The sequence below is a fragment of the Macaca thibetana genome, chromosome 5 (assembly GCF_024542745.1).
Source record: "Macaca thibetana thibetana isolate TM-01 chromosome 5, ASM2454274v1, whole genome shotgun sequence".
In the NCBI taxonomy this organism is placed as follows: Eukaryota; Metazoa; Chordata; class Mammalia; order Primates; family Cercopithecidae; genus Macaca; species Macaca thibetana.
The window spans coordinates 176,885,001-176,911,072 of record NC_065582.1 but is presented as its reverse complement, the minus strand read 5'-3'; the positions used below and the strand labels follow the sequence as shown (position 1 = coordinate 176,911,072).

The window sequence follows — 26,072 nt, the reverse complement described above, 5'->3', positions numbered from 1 at the left end:
GTCCTCCTGTGCTCCCAATAATCTCAGTAGAGATGTCAATGAAACCTCATAGCCCTCCATCTCCCAATCATCAGAATGGATGGCAACTGGCCAGTCAGGGAATTCTAATTCCCATTGCAGTGATTGCTTCAAGGATGGCCATAACCCAAGAAAGACCAATTATAATTATTTTCTTCAGAGAGTGAAATGTATGATGTGTGACAGAGAATGTCTCTCCTTCTGAGATAGTCTTACCAAGTTGGAGCTGCTCAGGGCTGTCTTTATATCAAGTAGAGAAAGCCTGTCTGAGAATGAAGCCAATGAAATACTAAGAATGTCAAGATTTGTTGAGAGAGAGGCAGTACCTTAATGACTTGGATTTAGCTCCTGGATCCCACCATACCTGAAGGAAACCCAGCCGTTTCACTGCTTATGATTAGGAAGAACATGTATTGCTCACTCCTGATACTGCTTTGTTCATGAAGGGCATTAGTGTGTCATTCTTCACCTCACTTGCTCCTGTCCAGGAGATGAGAGGGAACCTATCTAACTGGTTAAGTTGATTTAGTTCCCGGATCCCACCATACCTGAAGGAAAACCAGCCGTTTCACTGCTTATGATTAGGAAGAACACTTATTACCCTCTCCTGATACTGCTTTCTTCATGAAGGGCATTAGTATGTCATTCTTTACCTCGCTCACTCCTGTCCAGGAGATGAGAGGGAACTTACCTATTTGGTTAAGCTAGGGGAAAGAAATGGCCCGCACAGCTTAGTTCCTCCCTTTCTTTTTGGGACCTATCTGGCTGGAAGAGCACACTCCCTGTTCCATGTTCTAAGTCTTTCAAGGATGGGCCCTGTCAGAGAGGCCATGAGTAGGTGGCAAGTTCAGTTCAGGAGCACAATCTTAAGAGGTTCTCTTGGCCATCAGACCTAAAGCCAAAATCTCCTAGTAGTCTTTATTCACACTAAAAGTGATCATTTTAACCCACCTCCTCCACTTGTGTATCCATCTCTTGATTGATTTCAACTTTGGCTGGAAAGAGGAAGAGGGCCCATTATTGGTGCCCTCAGATCATGAGGGACAGGAGCCAAAAGTTCCCCTTTTGCTTACACTGCTTTGGATGCAGTTTCTACCTCTTACATCCCAGAGAGTCCTGATCAATGCAATTTCCCTGACCCTAATTCCTGAACGTTGTCCTTTTACATTCTCTATGGTAATATTTCATTTTTATTCAATTAAATACATTTCCCTTTCTCAGAGTAGAAGTTAGGGTGTTCCCTCATTTTTAGGTACTGGAGGCTGGGATTCTCCTAAACTGACAAGAGTGGCGTAAATAAATAAGACCCAGGGCATGGGACTCATTCCCTGCCACTATGAACTGGGGGTGGGGATGGAGTGTGATAGGGACATCCCGAAAGGGGCCTCTTGTCTAAAGTGATTGTGTTGATGGCCCAAGTTCGTGGCCTCCCTACATTTATGTCTCTATCCTAAAACTTTGAAGCCCCCTTCCACTCTGACTTTGGGCTTAGCTATGTGACTTACTTTGGCCAATAGGATTTTAGGAGATTTCCAACTTAGAGAAACTGCTTGTGTTTTCCATTTCCTCTCTGATTACCATGAGAATGTGCCCTGCTGGCCAGCTGGGGATGAGGTACATTGAACAGAGCTAAGGCCAACCTAAGTCAGCCAGCTGACCACCAGACATGTGAGTGAACTTCAGCTGGCCCCAAGAAGGATTACTAAGATTAACAGAATAACACAGTTCACCTATAGGTTTGTGAACTAAGGAATACTATTATCTTAAGCCAATGTGTTTTGGGTGTTTTTTTATGCAGCATTATTATGGTAATAGTTGACTAACACAGGGCCCCTTTTCCCCAAATTGTCAACAGACTGGAGAAGGGGTATCACCCACAGTGCCCAGCATGGTGCTGGGTAATAAAGCGCATTTTGTTTACATTCATAAGTTCCAGAGCCAGATTGTCAGAATTCAAACTTCAGTGCTGTGACTGGCTAGCTTTATGTCTTTGGCCAAGTTATTCCATCCTCAGTTTTTTTTTGTTTTGTTTTTGTTTTTTTTTTTAGGTCTTAAAATGGGAATAAAAATGTGACCTACTTTCTATGGTTGTTGTGATGATTTAATGAGCTAATGTATGTCAAATGCTTAGAATGAAATAGTTTTCAATACAGATGAGCCATTACTGGGTGTTTCTGTCCATCTCCTTTAACTAGACCTTTACCCTCCCTCACTCCTAGGGGGCAGGAATGTCATTTCATACCACTGTCTGACCCTGTCACCTGGCTGAATGCCCAACATGGTAAATATCCATTGCTTGCTGAATGTCTGGAGTAAAATTAGCACTTTTATAGGTACAGATGAAAATTTCAATAATCTATTTCAACTTAAGGTCAGTATCTTTGTTCATTTTATAGAGTGCACATGTAATACTTATCATGTTTTGTAACTAGACTTCTCCCTTACTCCCTACTGTGCTATGAAATAAAACTTTAAAACCTTCTTCACTGTCTGGCATTGGCATGCACTGTTCATTCCAACTGTACTTAATTGAAGCATTTCTTAAGAGTTTTTCCCGAGCAGAGCCAGAGGGTGCGGGTTACCCTCCCAGGCCAGTAGAGACAGAGCTGGAGGGCTCACCCTCTTCCAACAATGCACAGCCCAGGTGCTTTCTAGAATCAGATCTCCTTGGTTCTCTCTCTTAGTCACCTTCTTTTCACTCCAGAGACTCTGCCATCTGACAACCACCTGAACCAAAATTTAGTTAGTTTTTCTCCTCACTGGCCACATGGGAAGTCACCTGGTACAACAGACACTGCTTCCCTTTCCTGGTATCTCTCTGTGCACAAGGGGTGTGGGAGGAAAATCTTCCTTGGGTTCCAATCCTTTGGTTACTAATGGGTTTAAGATTGGGGGTGGCAGTTATTAACCAGGGTCCTCTGGAGAAAAGAGGGCTCAAGTCCCAGGTCCATCACCAAAGCCACAGGCAGAATTTTGTGTGTATGATCACTGCATTGAAGAAAACACTATCATTTCCATCATATTTTCAAAAGCCTGTATAAATCTCTATAAACGAAAACCCACAGCTTTGGGAAACGGACTTCATCTCTGTAAGCCTCAGTTTCTTCATCTGCAAAATGAAGGTAATAACAATTACCTTCTCTGACTTCACTTTAGAGAAATGTTATAAATGAGAAAATGAATCTGATCCATAAACTGCTAGACAAATATAGGCAATTGTTAACATTTCATTATGCCATTTGTTAACTCAGAAAATAGGTAGTGTGAATTTCAAAAAATGTTGCACAAATTGTATATATAATTCTCAAGGTTTCTCCTGGATTTGGACATAAGTGAAATTTAGAGCTAAAATGCACAGAGTTCTCAGTAATGAGGACAGCAGATAATACTACGAACCTTATCCGCACCATTAATTCAATCTTCACAATGGCCCCACGAGGGAAGTTTATGTCATTTCCTTTCTATAGCCGAGGGTTCTGAGGCTCAGAAGGTTTAAAAAAATTGCTCAAGGTCAGACAGCAGAGCTGGATGTGAAGGTAGTGCTGGTTACCTTCACATGCCTAACTAACCATGGCGCTGTCAACTGCGTCTCATTTGATAAAACTAGAAGAATGAGAATGTGATTGTTCGTTCTGCATTGTCTATCTCTAGGCAACATAATTTTGCCTTTTCAGGGCTCTGTAGAGAGATGTCTCTGATTCCGAAAGCCAGGCTTTGAATCTGACTCAGCATCCTCCCCATTTAGGGCATTTAAAGAAAGCTACCTGAGACAACTCCCAAGCGCCTTTGAGAGCCTTATTTTCCTCTCCTGTAAAATGAGTGTATGCTCCTTCCTCCCTCCAAGGACTGCTGGCAAGGTCCCATGGGTCATTGTGCAGAAGCACTCAGACCAGTGCCTGGTGGGATCTGGTGTTCACTTTGTGCTTACATCTTTTCCTTTCCTGGCATGTAAATGTTAAGACAGAGGAAGTCAGTGAAGGGAGAAGGAGTAGAAGGAGGGCCGCTATGCACCTAAGCCACTCAGAGATTTGAGATGGCTTCATCTCTGTGTCTGGAAACAACCAAAGAAGCAGTAGTGGGAGATGCTGCCCAGAGAGGACCTGCATCTTATCTTGCCTGTTCTGGCTTTTCCAGACTCCCTGGGAGACTCCCTGGGTGACTCTGTGTCCCCCGTCTGTCCTCCTAGCAAGGCTGTTGGGAAGATGAAATGAGAAGGTGCCCTATGACCCCCAACCCAGAGTGCCTGCAAAAGGAACAATGACAGCACCCCTTCCTGTGCCCACTGGCCCAGGTCCCAGCATGCCTTGCAGTGCTGATCTATGCAGGGGCTGGAGCTGTGCAGGAAAGAGAAGGGCCCTCACCTTTCACAGCTCTCGCCTCGTTGTGCTTCTCCAAGAGCAGGTAGCGTGGGCTCTCCGGGAGAAAGAGCAGGCTCAGCAGCTGGACAACGGCAGGGACCACAATCACTCCAAACAGGTACGGCCAGGTACTCTCCTGCGGGAGAAGGAGATGCTGCTGAGGGCAGTGGCCTCTGGTCATTGTTGAGGGGACTGAGCCACTGGACCAGGTGGTTTCGACCCTGCAGAACATCTTCCTGCCCAGCATGATCCCCACGAACAAAGGCTGAGGGAAGGAACTGAGCCAGGTTGGGTGCCAGTCCTGTGTATACAGCATTTTCCATGCATGAGTCCAGAGACTCCTCAGAGTCCCCTGTGAGATAGTGACCTGGGTGGTAGCTCTGAAAAGCAGGTGGCTCAGGCTGGCCAAGGCCACTCAGGAGCTGCTTGTCTCCACCTCCCTGAGGAACCATGGTGAGCCTGGGGGATCTTAGGGTCTCCTTCTCTTCACCACCAGGGCTGCCTCCCAGGCTGCCCCGAGAATGGAACCTGCACATGGAGGTGACATGGGCACCACCACTAGACATCCAGAGGCCCACGACATTCGACCATCTCTGTCTTGTCAGTGGGGACACAAGGAGGGCAGCTGGAGCTCTTGCAGACCCCATGGGAGTGAGGAAGAGGGGGCCTGTGGGGCACAGCTTACCCCTTAGGGAGAGGAGAATTTTCACGTTCCAGCCAGCTATGAAAGGCAAACAGATCCCTGTGACACGCACTATTCAAGAGGCACTTGACTCACTCCAAGCAGTGACATCCCCTGCAGTGTAGCTTAAATGCAGCCCAGAGCACACAATGCGATGCCCGTCAAGGTAGTGTTCTTCGTGATCTGCTTTCTTCCTACCTAAGTTTACAAATAAGCTCCCACTGTGCCACTGGAAGAAGAGAATCCCGCCCACAATGCAGTTCCGATCATGAGGAGGAAAAACCAAGTCCTCAACGCCACATCCTTGACATGTTTATTTCCCAAGAAGGTACAAGGAGATGGCCAAGGGCAAAATAAGACACACTCAGGCCTGAAAAGATTTCATATGATGGGCAGAGGCTCTGTTGGCTTCAGGTGGGGCCCATGGGAAGGTGCCCTCAGGATCCTGGGGCAAAAGCACGGGCAGGGCCTGGGGACAGCCTCCCCACATCTCCCCCAGCTGCCTGCTGGGAGTCAGGGCTTCCCTCTTCTGCTCTCCCAAGCCTTGCTCCCTACTGAGGTCCATGGTGATGGAGACTTTTGCAAGTTCTAAGATCCCATGAGGGGAGAGCAGCAGGGCCCCAGGCCCCAGAGTGTGTGGGGACGTGGCCTGCCGGGGGCACACGGCCAGCAGCTGGTCCAGTCCTCATCTCCACCTAAGGGGTGCCTTAGATTTGATTCCCTTTTCTGTACCTAATAACAATTTTTATTCACAAAACTCCTCTGGTTCCATCAGCCGGCAAAGCCCTTCCAACGCACTTTGAGGAACTGGCAAGGCCAATGTTGGCTTTCCAGTTTCAGGAGGAGCTCTCGTTAGAAGGCTGGGAGGGGTAGGCTAGGGCTGCTGGGGGGCCGAGAGGGCTGGGGACAGAGGAGTGGGGATGACTTCTCATAGGTGTGGGGTTTCATCTAGGGTGATGCAAACACCCTGGAATTAGGGAAGGCTGATGGTGGCCCGACTCCATGAAGATACCAAAACCCACTGAGTTGTATACTTTAAAAGGATGAATTTGATGGTATGTGTGTCATAGCTTGATTGAAAAGAAAGACCAGGAAGCAAAAACCCCAACATACATAGAAGTGGAATTTCCACTAGGCCCGCGTGTGGTGTTGCTGATTTTATTTTCTCTAGGGGTTTCGCTCCTGTCTCAGTAAGGGTAAAAACAGGATCTGAGAAAACACAAGGGAACCAACCCCATGAAGCTCTTACCATGTGCCAGGTGGTGTGAGCCCTTCCCACAGCTGTCTCCTTCCACTGCACAGCCACTCACCCCCAACACGGCTGGCACGTTAAAGGTGCGGTGGGCGATTCCTGTGCTGAGGCCTCCCAGCCAGGAACCACACAGGTGGAAATCGAGCCCAATCTTCTCCCACAGCATCATCACAGAGGGGGCACTTCCCAGGGGTGGTGTTTGTGGAGCTGCCACTGGGTGGAAGGGCACCCCCAGAGTAGGAACAGCATGTACAACCACACAGAGGCATGATCCGCCCAGGCTCACTGGGGAACAACTGTAGTGGAAACACAAGGTCAGGAGATGCCGGAGATGTGGGAGCTGAGGCTGAAGCCTTGAGCAGAAGTCAGGTCATGGGTGGCTTTGCTGCCTTTCCATGGCTCTTGGACGTGGCTTGAGGACAACAGGAACCTTTGAGGGGTGTATGCGCTAGTTGAGATGGACACTCTCTATTTCCTTGAATCTACAATTCAGTGTTTTTGGAATCTTACAGTCAGTGGGTACATTTAACATTGCATGACGTATTCCTGAAAGGCTGTTATCAAGTTTATGGCATAGCCTTTGATCTCTGGTGTCTTAAATACAATGACATGTGGACTCTTTCTTAAGGGGGGGTCACATGGGTGACTACGGTCTTATTTCTACCTCTGGAGAAAAGGCGGATTCTTTAAACCTCAGGGTGGGCAGCCCCCGGATTGGGATGCCAACATTTCTGAACTGGGGAAGGACAGTGGCAGTGGCCACTCTGTACGCATCCCTGGGGTGAACAGTGGAAAAGGTGAGGGTCGGGAGTGTCCAGAGTGGAGCTCAGGTAAGAGTTTACTCCAGAGGGACTGAGCTGAGCCAACAGCGGCGTCTGTGAACCTGGCTTTCTCCACCAAGTGTTCAGAGATTTCCTGGAGATAGTAGCTGGCTGCAGGGAGGGGTGATGTAGTTAGGAGGGATTATTCCCCTCATCTTCTACCAAGAAAAGTGTGATTTGGTGTGTGGGTAGGTGTGTGTTGAATGAAGGGTTTCCACCCATATTATACATGTGGCCCACCCAGATAATAAAAGTAGCTTGGATGACCTGCACACACGTCATCTCAATGAGTAAGCCTGCCTCCCCTGCTCATTCACTCCTGCCCTGGGGCCACAATAAAGGCTCTGCTACGCCCTGTGCTTTATGGAAGAATTTCTGACAATGAACATGCACGTCTTCTCTCCCAATGACAGTGGTAAAGATGTAATCGCCATCAGCAACCCTTACTGAGCAGGGGCTTGCAGCCTGGGTCGGGGCAACCTAGTGAGTGGTTATGGGCACAGCTCTCTTGCAGGCGGTCTGGATTTGAATTCTGCCTCTACCCCCACTCACTGTGCCATGGGCAAGTTATTGAAATGCCTATGCCTCAGAGTTCTCATCTGTGAAATGGGGACAATGTCAGCACGTGTTCCTTGGGAGGATTTAGTCCATGAATGGATGTCCGGAGTACTGAGCACAGGCCTGCACACACTGTAGGTGTTCAACAGGAAAGAGCGGCTTTTATTACCAAGCACGTTGGATAGTTCATCAACCCTCATCCTCATAACAGCTCGCAGACAAACAGCCTGTGACATCTCCACTCTACAGAAATATTAACTGCGGCACAGAGGGGTTCAATGGCTCATTGAGGCCACAACTCGGTCATAGAGGCACGACTGGCCACCAAGTCTGGGATCCCAGAGTCTGAATTCAGATCCAGGAGACCTGATAAGACATACCTAGTGACCAGAGAGGAGCCACAAGGCCACCAGACTCAGGGGAAGGGCCAGGAGAGCTTGGTCTGACCTTCTTCCACCTGACCCAGGCCTAAGACCCTCAGTGGCCCTCGGTGGAGCTCCTGAGCACTTGGTCCCAACACAGAGCTGAGGCCTCAGCGTTTTACATTAGATGTGCATGGCCTGAAGGCAGAGACCTGCCAGCACACAGTAGCGGTTCAATACATGTGTATTGAAGGAAGAACTCAGCGCGAGAAAGGGCTTTCCTACACACTGGTCCCTTTCACAAACAGCCCTTGCTATTTTCAGACAGTGGCCTCTGAGTGTCTTTTTCAGGGGCTGTTAAAAAAAGAAGGCATGTTTTTAAAAACCGCATATTACTCGCCTGACACAAGACCATGAGGTGCCACCAAATGACAACCTCAAAGACGAGTGTGGTGTTGGTTCAGCCTGCTGGGTTTGGTAAAGCCCTAGAGCATCCATCTAGAACACGGGCAGAGTCTTTGCACCTGCTATTTCACTCAGGAGGAAAGAAAAGAACCGTCTTGTTGGCCAAGGTGATTTTTAACTCCCAATCAGGTCAGGTGAATGGGCTTTGCAATAACTCTATTATCTTGTTCTTTAATCTGCAAGGTTTCCATGTTTTAAATAGACTTCTAGGTCACATTTCCCCCAAGCTACAAACTACATTAGTCTATAAATAATATCGTCCTGGACTATGATGAATCAGCAAAAGATGTCTAAGTAGAGTTGAAATCATTACTCTTAGCCCAAGTCGAGTTCTTCTAAGGGTGTTCCAACAAGCTGATGGCCTCCAGACAAGGGAGCATGGCGAGGGGATTGATGCTGGCTGGGCCACTTATGCCACTGACAGCAAAAGGGCTCCAGAGGTGGCCATTGCTCCATGCTGCTGGATTGGAAAGAGGAAGAGCAAGCCCTACCTTACACAGCTATTTGGGGCATTAAATGAAATGCTCTTCTTTATATTTCTTCATATGTAGGCTCTTATTCTAATAATGGCTGACATTGATCAAGTGGGCTCCACGTGCCCAGCTCCCTGCTAAGTGTGTTACAAATGTAACTTTGTGTTACCTAAGAACAGTCCAGAATGTTATCTAAATACAACCTTGATCTTTGTCTCCTTGTTTCTGTAAAATTTAATTCCTGGGGCTTTATTTCCCTGCCCCATTCTAGGGGCTTATGTCTTTTCTGCTCAAACTGAGCAGGGTCCTATCCTAGAATCACAATTTCAATTTAGACATCAGAATGGCCAGTACAAAATAATCATCAAAATCAACCAAATCGAATGGATTGACTGACACATCTTCCATCTCCCATACCCCTTCCTCCAAGCCTGCTTTAGGCTGGAAGCCTGCAGTGGAAAGAGGTAGGGTGGGAGGTAGATATGGTCAACTTCTCTATTTCTCTTCTCCTTCCTACTGTTCTTCCCCCCGGCTTGCTAGCCAGTGTCTGACCCCTCTAGGGACCAAGTGTGTGAGGCTGTACATTGGGACTCTGGGGCCAACGGACGTGTAACACTGATAATGTTCCCTCATGAACAATTTCTGAGGGTTCTGGAGTGTCCCAACCTTGGGACCACCCACTCGCCCCTGCAGTTCTCCTAGCCTGCAGGTTGGCAGGTGCTCTTTCTCTGTCTCTGCTGCAAGATGTACATCTCTTTCTGTCTCTCCGCTGCAACTCAAGGGATCCAGGGTCAAGGCTACTCTGTGTATTTGTGAAAGATGCACCCAGCACTCAGCTCCCTGATAAGGGGGTGAACTGAGGCTAAATCCAGCCCACTCTGACCCCCAACCTAGGTGGCCATGAGGTTAGTGTATTAATATTAATCATGTTTTACGTGTTCTGTATTTTATTACGTTTTCATATTGTATGACCTTTCTGATTTCAGAGAGACCGACCTTTCCCGAGCAGTTATTATCAGCAGCTCCCTAGCTATTAATAATTCCTAGAGCTAGTAAACACCCTGCCTGAGAGCACGCCTTTCCTATGCAAACCCACCAATCCAAAGTCTATACTCCATTCACTTCCTTCATCAAACTCTCACACTCTGAGCCAACATTTCCCCTCCCACAGGTCACTCCAGAGGCAGCTATCAGACAACGAGGGAACAGCCCTGTAGCCCAGAGCCTGGCAACATGACCCTAAGCCTGCCTCCCCTGCTCACTCATTCCTGCCATCAGGCCACAATAAAGGCTCTGGGGCAGGCTGTCCCCTCCCTCCTTCTGCCTCCTGACTGACCCCAGTGCTTCCCTGCGTGGCCCTGCATGGTGTGGTATGCCCCTTCTCCAGGGAACTGTGAGTAATAAATTCTTCTTTCAAACACAGTTGCCCCCATGTCCATCACCTCACCATACAGGATTAATACAAATTCTGGGTACATTTTAGAACAGCTGGCTGCTCCTCCCACTCAGGCATGTAGGTTCTTGCTGGAGGTGGCCACTTACTTCTTTCTAAATACCCCCACCCTCGACCCCTTGCCTTCCATGACACACTCTCCCTGGTTCTCCTCCAGCTTCTCAGGATACTTATCCAGGGTTGTGAGGCAAGCCCTCCTCTCATTCGTCTCGCACACATCCCCCGGGCAGTGATTCTTGAACTTGGCTGCCCATTGGAATCACTTGGGGAGTTTTTACAAACTACTGATACTCATTCCCCAATCTCAGAGATTTGGGGTTAACTGGTCTGGGGATGCGGCTTAGGTGCTGGGGTTGTTCAAGCTCTCCAGGTGACTCTAATGTAGAGCTATTTGATGGCCACTGACCTAGGGCTTCCCCAACACCTGCGTCACCTGCAGCGGATGGTGGTGCATAATCCAGAACTGACAGGCTTGTCTTATAGCTGCTGGGAGCATTGCTGGCTATGGACCATGGCTGGGCCTGTCCCCTGGAAGTGCCCTTGAAGGATGTTTCCTCCACCAAGGCTACCTAGCCCTCCCCAAGAACAAACTGCATCCAATGGCTGACTGATGTGGGGGCATGAAGATCTGTTCCCCCACCTCCAAATTATCCCACTCTGATGGGCCATCCCAGCTCCAGAGCTCCCTGTGTGCTCAACTGAGACCTCTGTTGTGCTGAGAGCGGCTCACCTTTTCCCTCCGCTGAATCCTGTCCCCTTCTCTCCCCTGCAGGCATTGATCTGAGCTCATTCTCCAATCAGCTTCCTGCCTACATCTCCATCTCAGGGTCTCTTTTCTGGGGAACTCAACCTAAGACACATCTACGGGCCCATGATTCCAAATCTTCATGTCCATCCACATATCTGACAAAAATTATTTACTTGGCCAAACATTAGTCAGTCAGTTGAAACTTCTCCTAGGCCCATCTGTGTACTTTCCTGTAAAATCTAGCTTTAGCAAAGGACGCTGCTGGGCCATTTTAGGAAGAATCCCTTTCTGCAGCACATCTATCTACTCATCCTTTACATTACAGCATTCCCTCCCATGGATGACTTCTCTATCTGTACCAATTTCCATTAAGGCACTTGTTACTCTGCATAGCAATGTGCTTTTTATGGGTGTGATTCCCTGTAGACTGAGCTCCTGAAGGGTCACCTTCAGGTCACCTGTTGCCTTGTTCCTTTATGTATCTGCCCAGTGTCAGGCACAAGGCAGGTGTTTAATAAATGCCTGTTTACAGAATGTGTGTATCTGTTTACAGATAAGAGATGCTCCAGCTAGAGACAGAAATCCCTGAAACAACAGACACTCCTGCTCTTAAAATACTTTTTATAAAAATGCTAAAACTTTCCTATATGTTGTCCTGTTAGAGGGCTGATGTTTTATAGTATTATAAATAATATTTTCCCACAAAGTATTATTGTAATTTCCAGTCCGTAGAAGAGAAAATGGAGACCTGTAAAGGTCAGGTAACCCACGTAAAGGCACATGAGAAATTAGGGGGTCCGGCAGAACAACAGCCTGGCTCTTCTGATCCCCGCTTGGGGCTCTTTCCTTGACATTATTCCTCAGATCTGCAGTTCTTGGGGCAAAGCAATGCTGCCTTGCCACCTTCCCTTCCCTCTGGTGGCAGTTGCTAGCTGAATAGGGAATTTATATGCAGATTCTATCAGGCTGAACCTGTCACTCTCCTCTATGGCAGGTCCTATACAGAACTCATCAGTGATCACTCAAGCTTGACTCCAATAGCTCATGCTATTACAAAAACACCAAGATCGTGAATCCTGCACTCACGTTCAGTAAGGTTGCTTTGTTACATCTTTGAATGCTTCCTGCTTGTTTAGGAGTGGGGCCTCACAGGGAACTAGCGACAGTCAGCAGATGTTCATGTAGTTTCTTTGACCTTACTGTCCCTCCCAACAACTGCCCCCGGGAAGGACCCTGCAGGCCACAGCTTTACTGAATCCTGGGGTGAGGAGCATGTGGCTGGTAGTGTTTGCCTTACCAACCTTACCTATTGGGCATGAGGGTCAATGTCACCCTCTCCACACCTGACCCCACAGAGTACAAGCCAGCTAGTAAGATGGCTCAATTCATTGCAGCAAACGTGTTGTTCTAGAATTGCTATTTTTGGTGCGCATTCATGCTCTGATTCTATTGCAACACTAACAATAACAGGTATCTCAAGAACACAGGCTCTTTTGATTACCCTCTCATTTCTCTCTGTTGGAAATAATAATGAGATGAACTTCCAAGGCTACAACACTTACCACACAAAAAGTGGCTTTGAGAATTGGATGTGAGAGAAGCACCCACACGGAGCCCCACCATGGGTCATCTTTCAAGAAATGTTCCTTCCCCTATTCCTGAAACATTTTCTATTTTTCAAAGGGTTTGGATGTCCTCTGCCTTGCTTGGTTCTCAAGCAATCTTACAGGAAAAAATGTTCAATATCACTAATCATCAGAGAAATGGAAATCAAAACCACAGTGAGATATCATCTCACCCCAGTCAAAATGGCTATTATTAAAATGACAAAAAATAACAGATGCTGGCAAGGATGCAGAGAAAAAGGAAAATTTATACACTGTTGGTGGGAATGTAAACTAGTACAGCTGTGACGGAAAACAGTATGGAGATTTCTAAAAACTAAAAATACAATTACCATTCAATTCAGCAATCTCCCTCCGGGTACTACTCAAAGGAAAAGAAATCCATACGTCAAAGGGATCGCTGTACTCACATGTTTATTGGAGTACTATTCACAATAGTAAAGATGTGGAATCAACCTAAGTGTCCACCAATGGATGAATAAAGAAAATTTGGTATATATACATAATGGAATACTATTCAGCCATTAAAAAGAATGAAATCATGTCATTTACAGCAACGTGGATGGAATTGGGGGGCATTAACTAAAGTGAGATTAGCCAGGCACAAAAAGACAAATATGGCATGTTCTCTCTCACTTACATGTGGAAGCTAAAAAATTTGATCAGATAGATGTGGAGAGTGTAAAGAGATAACAGAGACAGAATAGTGATGGGGTGAGATAAAGAGAAGCGGGCTAAAGGGTATAAACACAGAAGGAATAAATCCAATGTTTGATAGTAGGGTAGGGTGACTAAAGTTAACAAAAATGTATTATATTCAGGTGATGGACACCTAAAATATTCTGACTTAATCACCACACATATACATGTAACAAAATTTCACACATACGCATGGAGGACCCACCAAAGGCAGGGTGAGGGTGGGAATGAAAACAGAGATTGGGTGGCAGGCCTTTAGACCCCATGCCCTTTATCCACTTCTTGATGGGAACCAGAAGGTGGGGTTCACTCTCACAATCAATGGAACCACAGTCATTCCAGGCTTGGACATATCAGATAGAGCAGCAAAACAGGAGGCCAAAAGCAGGAAAATAAATCTCAGAGCCCTCAGTCACTGGCAGTGAATCTGCTCCCAGAATAGGCATCTCCCATTCTTTGGAGGAGAATCCAAACCTCCAAAGAGAAAAGGCATTCACACACTGACTTGTGGGGCCACCCACAGCTTTTGCTCACCTTCTTTTTAAACATGAATGGGAGAACCACACTTTTGAAAAAGTGTCTAACACAAAGGAGAAAGGCAAAAAGAAACCAACAGAAAGATAAAGCAATCTGGAGCAAAGAGACAAAAATGTAGCCACAGAACAAATGTAGGGGACAATATACCCTAACAGTAATACCCTCTAAAATATAGTTGTAAATATTATATCTAAAAAACAATTACAGGATTCCATGAAAAATGAACAGGGGGGGAAGCTCTTCAAAATTAAAAATATGATAAAATAATAAAAATACAGTCGATAAGTTGGAAGATGGATTTGAGAAAATCTTCCATAAAGAACAAAATGATAAAGAAATGAAGGAAAGGACAGAAAATACTAAAATAAAACTTAGAAGAGCAGCCTATTATCTGACTGCAAGGAGTTTCAGAGAAAGAGAGCAAGAATAGAAAAATGGGAGATGAGGAGAAAATTATCAAAGTAGTAACATAATGATTTAGAATGAAAGGAAATGAGTATTGAGAATTCTGCACAATTAAAGAGAAAGACTCTCACCTGTGGAAGTAATTACACAATTTCAAAAGACAGGATAAATAAGATTCCAAAAGTTAACATAGAAACAACAGTTCACATATAACTGATCAAAAATAAGAAAGGCATCAGATTTCTCATCAGCAGTGTCAGATGCTATAGGACACTGATGCAATGCCTTCAAAATTCTGAGGAAAATTATCACCATACAAGAGTTCTATAGCTAGCCTAACTATCTATTGGGTATAAGTATAGAATAAAGACATTTTTAAACATGGAAGATCTCACAAATTTTGTCTTCATTGCATATTTTCTTCTTAGGAAAGTACTGCAGGAAATGATTTAGCACAACAAGAAAATCAACCAAGAAAAAAAGGATGAGTTCATGTTCTTTGAGGGGACATGGATGAAGCTGGAAACCATCATTCTCAGCAAACTAACACAGGAACAGAAAACCAAACACTGCATGTTCTCACTCATAAGTGGGAGTCGAACAATGAGAACACATGGACACAGGGAGGGGAACATCACACACTGGGGCCTGTCGGAGGTGAGGCCTAGGGGAGGAATACCATTAGGAGAAATACCTAATGTAGAGCACAGGTTGATGGGTGCAACAAACCACCATGGCACACGTATACCTATGTAACAAACCTGCATGTTTTGCACACGTATCCCATAACTTAAAGTATAATAATAAAAACAAGAAACCTAAAAAAAAAAAAAAAAAAAAAAAACAAACAGAACAACAACAACAACAACAAGAGGAGGACACAGGGTCCAGGAACCAGTGGTTTCCACCCAGGAAAGAGGCAAAAATCCCAGAAGGACTGTTCTGCATCAGGACCTGTCCAGAAACGACCCATTTAGATGAAAGCAACAGGCTAGAGGGCTGAGGTATAAAAATAAAGTTGATAGAACATCTGTGATATATTTAAGAATTTTGTAAATTTATTATCAGGTGTCTAATGTTGGAGAATTTGAAAAAATTAATTGTAGGTACTTAGAAAACTAAGCAAATAAGAAAATAAAAACAATGATGGAATTAATAACTCCAGGAAAAACAAAAGGTTGTACAAGAAAGGAAAGTAATTGGTACATAGTCATACCAATATAAATGTTGACCAGTGAACTAATAAAAATTGTATTATATGTGTATTTGTAGGTTAGAGGAGGGGAAGGGAGGGATGGTACTGGAAGAATGCTAAGGCAGGTGGATCACTTGAGGTTAGGAGTTGGAGATCAGCCTGGCCAATGTGGTTCAAGATCGGCCTTGCCAATCTCTTTAGTAGAGATTTAGGCCAATCTCTCCTAAAGATGTATATATATATATATACATATATATATATATATATATAATTTTTTTTTTTTTTTTTTTTTTTTTAATTAGCCAGGTGTGGTGGCGGGGGCATGTAATCCCAGCTACTCTGATGGCTAAGGCAGGAGAATCGCCTGAACCTGGGAGGCAGAGGTTGCAGTGAGCTGAGATTGTGCCACTGCACTGCACTCTAGCCTCGGAGATATGCAAAACTCTGTCTCAGAGAGAAAAAAAAAAAAAAAAAGAATACTAAGGCCTCAATCATCCGGTTGATGTCTCAACCTTAGACACCAATGGATAATGTCTAAAGAAAATGAATTTAGAAGTAGTTCTATCATCAATTATTTTAAAATATGGTGGAATTATCAAATAACAGGTAAAAGAGTTGTAAGAGATTGCCTCTGGAGAGCAGATGGGGAGCTTGAGGGGGTGGGACAAAGGACCTCTGTTTGCCACTATAAGCCTTTTAGTAGCATTGAATTTTTTCAAATCATTTGCATGCATTGTATTGACTAAAATAATTTAAAATTTAAGACAAATATGAAGTTGAACTATGAATACTTTTCCTTTGGGGTTCCCTTTGTGGAGTTTCAAGTGCCCCCTTGAGATTTGTTTTTGGTAGTGAATCCCTGGTCTACACTCTCAGGCTCCATTTGCCATGACTGAGCCGCACAACCGGACTGTAGCCTGGGCCTAAGAAACGTGTTCTGGGTTTTGAGGGGCTGAGTCACATTCAGGGTCTGACTTGACAGCTAGATGAGTTTGGTGGCAGGCAGGGAGATAATTTATTTCCAAGTATTGTCCCACTTCAATACCACGCCCTTCTAGGCAGGAACCAGGGCTAACTGGGTTATATTCTACCCCAGTGTTTAAAGCATGGAAAGGAATCATTATCAGTGGACATTGCTTGGAAAAGCCCCAAGTTAAGGAAGTTATACATGAGAGGAGCCTTATTGTTCCAAATATTAGAACTCGAAATCTGCCAGAAGCAACATCTGTCTCATCCAGTTATTGAAGTGCAGCATTTGAATTTACATCTCCCCTGGGCCTTGCGCCTGCCCAAGTCACTCAGGCTCTGCTAAAACTGCACAGACTGGCACTAAAGACGTAAAATAGGCCTTTCTGCCTGGAAAATAGGCTCCCCCTTCACTAGCCCCAGATATCATCCTCTATCCAAATAAGTTAACATAAAATGCTGCCTAACTGTCCCTATCAAATGCCTAAGTTGGTGGACAATATTAATGATGCCTACTCTATGCTGGGCATTGCCAGGGGAGAAAGGGGAATCTGAAAAGGAGTGGCTCAGCCCCTTAAGGGTTTACAGTCAAGGTGAAGTCAGAGGGAAGCAAGAAGACACGGCCCCTCCACATGCACCCCTATCTGATCGAAGGCACTCAGAGCATGTGAAAATTCAACAGAGGAAGAAAAAGCTTTTGTCAGGAGCCAAAGCTCACGTGGCATTCAGCTTCTCTTCTCACTTCCATTTTCAGAAGGGCTGTGAAAATGCTATTTCCTTTTTGTTGTTGTTTGAATTAGGCTTTTCTTGAAGGCTGAGGGACATGGATTGAGAGGGGTGATGAGAGAGGTGATTCCAGGCCCAGGGAGTGGCATGAGGATTATGGGATGATAGTCAGCAGAAGGGAGATGTGGGCAGTTGAATGGCACTAGAGGATAGAATGGGTTAAAATTGGAGACTGAACCCAAATTCAGGAGGCTTTAAGGCCAGACTGAGGGATTAGGGCTTCATTTGGTGGACACAGGATCCATTGTTTGACTGGATGGCTCCCATTTGTAGAAAATGGTACAAAGTCCTTTACATATAGTGTCTCTTTTAATCATTGCATTAACTCCATGGAGTATGTATTAATATTATTGTCCTCATTTACAGAATCAAAAACTAAGCCTCAGAGAAGTGAAGTAACTTGTTCAAGTCATACAGATAGAAAGCAGCAGAGGTAGAATTCAAACCTTCAACTTCCTGTCTTCCAAATCAGAGCAATTTCCACCATGGTAGGCCCCTTCCCACCAAGAGGCTTGGAGTAACCCAGCCAAAGCACAGCACTAAAAAGATGTTTGGGCGGTATATAGCCAAGACAATCCTAAGCAAAAATAGCAAAGCTGGAGGCTGGCTTCAAACTATACTACAAGGCTACAGTAACCAAAACAGCATGGTACTGGTACAAAAACAGACACATACAGCTGTGCCACCCACCTCCAGGGTCACCTCTATGGGGCTTGGGAAATTCTCTCTCCCAGCTCCCACTCCAGGGCATCTACTCAAAGGGCAGCTGAATTAATGGTTTCCCCTGTGGCTATTTTGAAGATTGGACAACAAAGTTGAGACAAGCTTCAAAGACTTTCTTTACAATTCCAGATGACATGACTTCATTAAATTTATCTTTGTGTCCTTTCAGCCTTCCTTGTTTGCAGAATAGAGAACTCAGAAATAAGACTGAACACCTACAAACATCTAATCTTCAACAAACCTGACAAAAGCAATGGGGAAAACATTCTCTATTTAATAAATGGTGCTGGGAGAACTGGTTACCCATAGGCAGAAAATGGAAATTGGACCCCTTCCTTACACCTTATACAAAAATTAACTCAAGATGGATTAAATGTAAAACCCAAAACTATAAAAACCCTAGAAGAAAATCTAGGGAATACCATTCAGGACACAGGCATGGGCAAAGATTTCGTGACAAAAACATCAAAAGCAATTGCAACAAAAGCAAAAATTGACAAATGGGATCTAATTAAACTAATGAGCTTCTGCACAGAAACAAAAAAAAAAAAAAAAAAAACCAAAAAAACTATCATCAGAGAAAACAGCCTACAGAATGGAAGAAAATTTTTACAATCTATCCATCTGACAGAGGTCTAATATCCAGAGTCTACAAGGAACTTAAACAAATTATAAAAATCAAACAAACAAACAACATCATTAAAAAGTGGACAAAGGATATGAACAGACACTTCTTGAAAGAAGCCATTCATGTGGCCAACAAACATGAAAAAAAGCTCAACATCACTGATCATTAGAGAAATGCAAATCAAAACCACAGTGAGATACCATCTCAGGCCAGTCAGAATGGCGATTATTAAAAAGTCAAGAAACAACAGATGCTGGTGGGGCTGTGGAGAGATAGGAATGCTTTTACACTGTTAGTGGGAGTGTAAATTAGTTGAACCATTGTGGAAGACAGTGTGGCAATTCCTCAAAGACCTAGAACTAGAAATACCATTTGACCCAGCAATCCCACTACTGGGTATATACCCAAATGAATATAAATCATTCCATTATAAAGATAGATGCACGTGTATGTTCATTACAACACTATTCACAATAGCAAAGACATTGAATTAACCCAAATGTGGTTAATTCCACATAAGAAATGTGGTACACATACACTATGGAACACTATGCAGCCATAAAAAAGAACAAAATCATATCCTTTGCAGGGACATGGATGGAGTTGGAAGCCATTATCCTCAGCAAACTAACACAGGAACAGAAAACCAAACATTGCATGTTCTCACTCATAAGTGGGAGCGGAACAACGAGAACACATGGACACAGGGAGGAGAACAACACACACTAGGGCCTGTCGGGGGGCTGGGCAGGGGGAGGGAGAGCATCATGAAAACAAGCTAATGCATGCTGGGCTTAATACTTAAGTAATGGGTCTGTAGGTGCAGCAAACCACCATAACGCATGTTTACCCATGTAACAAACCTGCACACCCTGCACATATATCCCAGAATTTAAAATAAAACTTAAAAAAGGAAGATGTTTGGGCAGATGTGACTCAAACTGTAGATGTGTGCAGGTGGGTGTGGCCCCAGCTGACCATCCACCTCATCACTTGTTGTCACCTCTGGCACTCTTATTAAATGACTCTCAGTTTCTCAATGTGCTGAGCTCCCTCTTGTTCTTTTTTTGTTTTTGGACTGGCTATTCCCTGTGCCTGGAATGGTGTTTTTCTTCCCTTCCATTTGGCTAATTGTCCTCCAGACCCCAAGGTGGATGCCACCTTCTCCAGAAAGCTTTCCATGGCCCTCTCTCACTGCATTAGGGCAGCCCCCTGGGGCCCTTCTGCCTTTGGGCTCCCTATTGGCCTCCAGGCCACATTTATCTCACAGCCACCACAATCTTCCCTCAAACATCCCACTAGCAGTGAGCTCTTTGTAGGCATGGACTCTGTCTGACTCATTTCTAGTGTCTGGTGCATTGTGGATGCTCCATAAACACTGGCTGAATGAATTGATTGAAATTTTATGGATATAAGAGCCAGACGTTATAGATGCTGTGGTCTAGAGGGGAGGAGAGTAGGACCTGAATTTAGGGGCATCCAGTGGGGAGGGAGAGGGGGGATGTGTGGGATACAGATTTGAAAGGAGAAAGACAGGGCCAGAATGGAGAAGAAAGAAGCCAGGCTAGGCAAATCTTGCCCACAGAGGCATTACTGGGGAAGAGTGGGGATGTCCTTCCCCAGGGATCTGCCCCAGTCACTCCCATGCTTCATGCTGGGCTCAGCCCTTCTCTCACTGGTCACCCTCCCCGTTCCTGCCTTGTTCTATTTCACCAGTCATCACTACTAAGCTTTCTATATTTATTTGTCTCTGATCTGTGTCCTCCATTAAAATGCAGGGCTAATCCTTGTAGGTCTGTTTTGTTCACTGCTGGATAGAGCCTAAGCACTCAATAGATGCTTGTTGAATAAATACATCAGGAATAGACAAACTGGTTCAAGTCGCAGGCTTGGGCTCATGAAGACACTAGAGGGCGTCCAATCCCAGGCCCAGTTTGGACGCAGTGCTCCTGACTGCCCCAGCCTTGGCCCTGCAGTCCAGGGCAGCAGCAGGGGCTTGCCTGCCCTACCTAGCAGCTCTTGGTAAGAGGTGAGCCCTGGGTCAGGCTGCTTTGGTTATAGACAGACAGTAATTATGTGCAAGGGTCTGGGCTCCACTGGCTGACCCCTGGCTCGGGGACCCCTGGCTCGGGGACTCCATGTGGCTTTGGGCAAGTTCTCCAATCTCCTGTGGGACGTGGTTTGCTCATCTGCAAAATGGATATAATAATAGTTATCACGCCCCATGGGATTGTTGTGATGTGGGGACTACATGAGACAATGCTGGTGAAGATTGTAGCACAGGTCCTGACACGTGGCAACCCCTCCAGAAACAGGGGAAGGCCTTTTATGCATTCACTGAACAGCATCTAGTCCTGTCTTCTGGGTGGTAGGCATACACCATGAGAAGTCATGAGAGGTGAACTGAATATTCAGTCCTCACAGTGAGGAAAGGAAAGAGGAAGCTAACAGACATCTGGACCATTATGTGCTAGGCCCTGTGCCGGGTCTCCCATACCATAGCACATTTCTAATGCCTACCCAGGTTCAAATCATGCTCCAGGATCACTGGCCATAGAGCCCTGAGCAAGGCTTCCCACTGTGAGTCTCCATCTTCTAACCTATAAAATGGGGATGATAACATAACCTACTCTCTAGGTTGAGGTGGGGATTAAGCGAGACGACATGGGTAAAGCCCACTGCTTGGCACAAGGTAAATACTTTGCAAATTTTGGTCCTCTTCCTCTTCCCACTTAATCTTTCCCTCCACTGTCTGAACAAAGGATCATTATCCCATTCTCCAAAGAAGGAAAATGGAGTTCAGAGAGGCTGAGAGACTTGTGCAAGACAGTCAGGCAAATCCAAGATCGGGGGATTGTGCTGGTCGTCTTGCCAGGATGCTCAACCTCCCAGAGCCTCAGTCTTCTCATATGTAATGTAGCCATGCCCCACCCCAGATGGTGGCAAAGACGCATGACATAGCACATTCACAGCACCCAGCTCTGCAGCTGAGAAACAGCGGAGCTCAGGATCTCTTTGCAAGAGAGAATGGCCACTGCATGGGGAAGTCAACAGGGCTGGGATCGGCAGCCAGAAGGCTACGGACCCAGTCCTCCTCTGTAGCTGTGCCACCCACCTCCAGGGTCACCTCTGTGGGGCTTGGGAAATTCTCTCTCCCAGCTCCCACTCCAGGGCACCTACTCAAAGGGCAGCTGAACTAATGGTTTCCCCTGAGGCTATTTTGAAGACTGGACAACAAAGTTGAGACAAGCTTCAAAGACTTTCTTTACAATTCCAGATGACATGACTTCAAGAACTATTAAATTTATCTTTGTCTCCTTTCAGCCTTGCTTGTTTGCAGATGGAGACACCAGCTGAGCTGACCCAGGGGCTCAAGTGCATGCATCACCATCACCACTGGCCATCACATCAGACGCTCCAGCAAATGGGAGCTTTGGAGCTACTTTTCTATTACATTTACAAACCCCTTCATATTACTGATAATGAACTTGAGGTCAGAAAAGGTGACCCCAAAGTCTTAGAACGCTGAATACTCAGTGGCCTGAGTCTTGACCATATACGCATCATAACAGGTAGGCATAGGAGGAGGTCTGTTGTGTTCTCAGAAGTAAGAAAGTTGTATTAGTTTGTTCTCATACTGCTAATAAAGACATACCTGAGATTGGGTAATTTATAAAGGAAAGAGGTTTAACGGACTCCCACAGTTTAACATGGCTGGGGAGATCTCACAATCATGGCCAAAGGCAAAGAAGGAGCAAAGTCACATCTTGCAATGGTGGCAGGCAAGAGAGAGCATGTGCAGGAGAACTCCCATTTCTAAAACCATCAGATCTCATGAAGCTTATTCACTACCACGAGAACAGTACAGGGGAAACCGCCCCCATGATTCAATTATCTCCACCTGGTCCTGCCCTTGACACGTGGGGATTATTACAATGCAAGGTGAGATTTGGGTAGGGATACAGCCGAGCCATATCAGAACCATTAAAAAAATTCACTAATCAGGGTCTTCTTCATAATTCCAAGTCAAGGGAAATGTGTAGCTTCCCTCCACATTGAGGGGGCAGCTCAATGCCCCAGACCCCATGGTAGGCTCTATGTTGATACAAAGATGAGAACTTGGACTTTGGTCCTGGGTAAAGGTGGACACGCAGATGACCACCTGACCACTACGTAGAACAAAGCAAGTCTATGAGAGAGGACTACTGTTTGTGGGAGGCTGAGATGGGGATAGCTGATTCTAGTGGCTGGCAGGAGAGAGGGCCTCTCAAGAGGCCCCTGCTTGCTGGGTTTTGCAGGATGACAACAGTCAGGGAACGTAGAAAAAGGAGGTCGGGAGGAAGAAACGGCAAAGGCAGAGGCTAGGAGGTGGGACCCCCATTGTGGGGTCCCGGAATGGGATGTGGGGCCATAGCGGGATCCTCTACCTTTTCTGTATGCAAGAATCACACCCAGGGAGTCTGATAAACAATGAAGATTCTGGGGGAACCATCTGGTTCAAGATTCAGATCTTGAGGTCTGGAATGGGGCTGAGAAGTCTCATTTAACAAACACCCAATGTGCTTGTTAATTCCAATGTGCTGTCCATTGGGCTTAGCTGCTCTGTGAGGTGGAGGGGTGGATGGGTGGAGAGAAAGAGCCTGGAGCCAGGTCATGCGGACCTGGCATGTCACCATCCTGGGAGGTCTAAACCCTGCAGAGGGAAATCAGGGCGTCAACAATGAATATCGAGGGGGAGCCATTTGAGAATTCTTACAAAAGAGTTGCTGAATGTTTATTAAAGCCAATTTTGGATGCACCTGGGTATACAAAAGAGTTTGAAATTATACATGTAGGTTTCAGAATCTTGGTTCAATAGGGATTGGCCAGGGCAGGGATGAGAATTTGTATTTCTAACAAGTGCCTTCCCAGCTGGTGCCAATTCCGCTGGTCCTGGGAACACGTTTTGAGAGCTCTGGGTGTCATTTAAAGGAGTTCGGGCATTAACCTCTGCGAGGGACTCTGAGGTAACAGGAAGAATGCAAAGGTGACAACCTCTAATCTTCTTTTCTCCTGTTTCCCTTCAAAGGAAATGCATCGTACAACTGCTCCCAACCCAACCCATTTTCTCCAGCTACAGACAATGCCTGGGTCACGCCCCGAAATGAATCTTCTTTTCAAAGAGAAAAGGTAGGATTTACAGGTCAGTGGAGGATAAGGACGATGTTGCTGCGTGGCTGGGGCTTAAAATCACTTTGAAATAGATGAGTACATTTCTTGTAATATTCTTGATAAAAATCAAAAGTTCTTCTCTTCCTGGGCCTGAATGAAGTCCGGAGAGTTCTAAGTCAAAAAGTTCACAGAAAACAGGTGCTTTCACACACTTAGGGTCTGGATGAGGAAAATATGAGGCTGAAAAGGACTGTTTTGCTCAAATTCCTATACCAGAATCTAAGCTTTGGGGACAGCCCTCTTGCCTCCCCATCAACAAGTCAGGACGTTGGTCCTACCGCAGAGAGATTATGGGCTGCAAAACCAGGAAGCTCAAGTCCCACTGCCTGCTGCAGACATTCGGAGTAATTATCACCCCCCTCAGAGACTGAGCTTTTCGTCTGCAAAACAGAAATTTCATAACATCTTTTCTAAGTACTGCCACATGAAATAAATGCTATGATGACTGACATCAATTTGGCACCAGTTCCAGGCACTGTTCCAAGTACTGAACATATATTCTCTTTCTTAAGCCTTACAAAATCCCCACGAAACAGGTACCATTGTTAATGCTATTGTATAGGTAAGAAATTAGACTCAGAAAGGTTAGCAACTTGCCCAAAGTCCCACAGCAAGTATGTGTGTGAGAGGTGTGGGGAGCTGGGATGCAGACCCAGGCAGTCGGGCACGAGGGCCCAGGTGCCCACTACGCAGCCCTGCAGAGACTGTTTTGGGCCTTTCCCTTTGAAGCTCATTTCTCTCTGATAGAATCACACATTATCACCCTTTTTTAATCTCATGGGAAATTTTTCTGTATTTTATGGATTAACCATAATTATTGTGATATAATAAAAATCATTTTGTAATTTTGGATCTGTTTTTTACCATTGTAAAATGGTAACTGCTAACAAAGAGCGGCCATCCTTAAGTAAACATGGAATATTAACAAAAGGTGATCACAAACCGACCACAGAATAAACTATCATATGTTCCCCAAAGAAGAAACTTATGGATTACCTTTCTTTATGCAATCAAACAAAACTGGCAATGAATGACGATAACAAAATCCCATCTACAAAATCCCAAAACCCCAATTGAAATCATTGTTCTAAATAATTAATCTGCATTCATTTCTGTGTTGTTTATGGTACCTGTTTTTACACTTGATTCTTAAAATCATTTGAGTTTTTTTTGGCCGGGCGCGGTGGCTCAAGCCTGTAATCCCAGCACTTTGGGAGGCCGAGACGGGCGGATCACGAGGTCAGGAGATTGAGACCATCCTGGCGAACACGGTGAAACCCCGTCTCTACTAAAAAAATACAAAAAAACTAGCCGGGCGAGGTGGCGGGCGCCTGTAGTCCCAGCTACACAGGAGGCTGAGGCAGGAGAATGGCGTAAACCCAGGAGGCAGAGCTTGCAGTGAGCTGAGATCCGGCCACTGCGCTCCAGCCCCGGCGACAGAGCGAGACTCCGTCTCAAAAAAAAAAAAAAAAAAAAAATCATTTGAGTTTTTAAATGGTATAAATTTACATAGTTGTATGCTAACAAAGTTGAAAGTTTCCATGAAATAAGTGTCTTTATTGAAAAGACAGATATTAATAACATCGACTCAAAAGAAAATAAAAATAGATTTTTCAGAAAGTAAATAAAAGATATTCAAAGCATTTTTTCCCCCAAAAGACTCCAGGGTGGGATGGTTTTACTAGTGAGATCTTTTAATACTTTGATTATCAACTAATGAAATGTGAGAAATTACATTTCTGTCTCTGCTGTGGTTATTTGTTACAGCATCAACAGGAAACCAATATACCTATAAGAAATTCTCATCCATTATTTTTGCCTATCAAATACCAAAGACTTGTTTAAATGCTTGTGGATGACAGGGGCAGAGTGAGACCAATGCCCTTGTGCACTGCCAGCAGGAATGGAAACTGAAGCAGATTATCTGAAAAAAAATTGCTCATATGTACAAAAGCCTTAAATAAATTTATACTCTTTAACCTGTTATTTCTATTTCTTGAAACACTAAACTACATGAATAATTACAGATTTGAATAATGATTCACATAGAAGATTATTCATCTCAAGTTTACAAATCACATTTTTCAGTATAAACACACTGGAGGCT

The 26,072-nt window shown here is 45.1% G+C and overlaps 2 protein-coding genes across 3 annotated transcripts in view; both read right to left on the bottom strand.

Annotated features, from left to right (window-relative positions):
• Positions 1–26,072, bottom strand: part of SLC2A9 (solute carrier family 2 member 9) — a 199,004-nt gene that overhangs the window by 107,660 nt on the left and 65,272 nt on the right. The window contains 1 exon segment of the mRNA XM_050789970.1: positions 4,381–4,512. Coding sequence (XP_050645927.1) covers positions 4,381–4,512 — 132 coding nt within the window.
• Positions 1–26,072, bottom strand: part of NSG1 (neuronal vesicle trafficking associated 1) — a 556,677-nt gene that overhangs the window by 477,515 nt on the left and 53,090 nt on the right. The gene's annotated exons all lie outside the window — the stretch shown is intronic.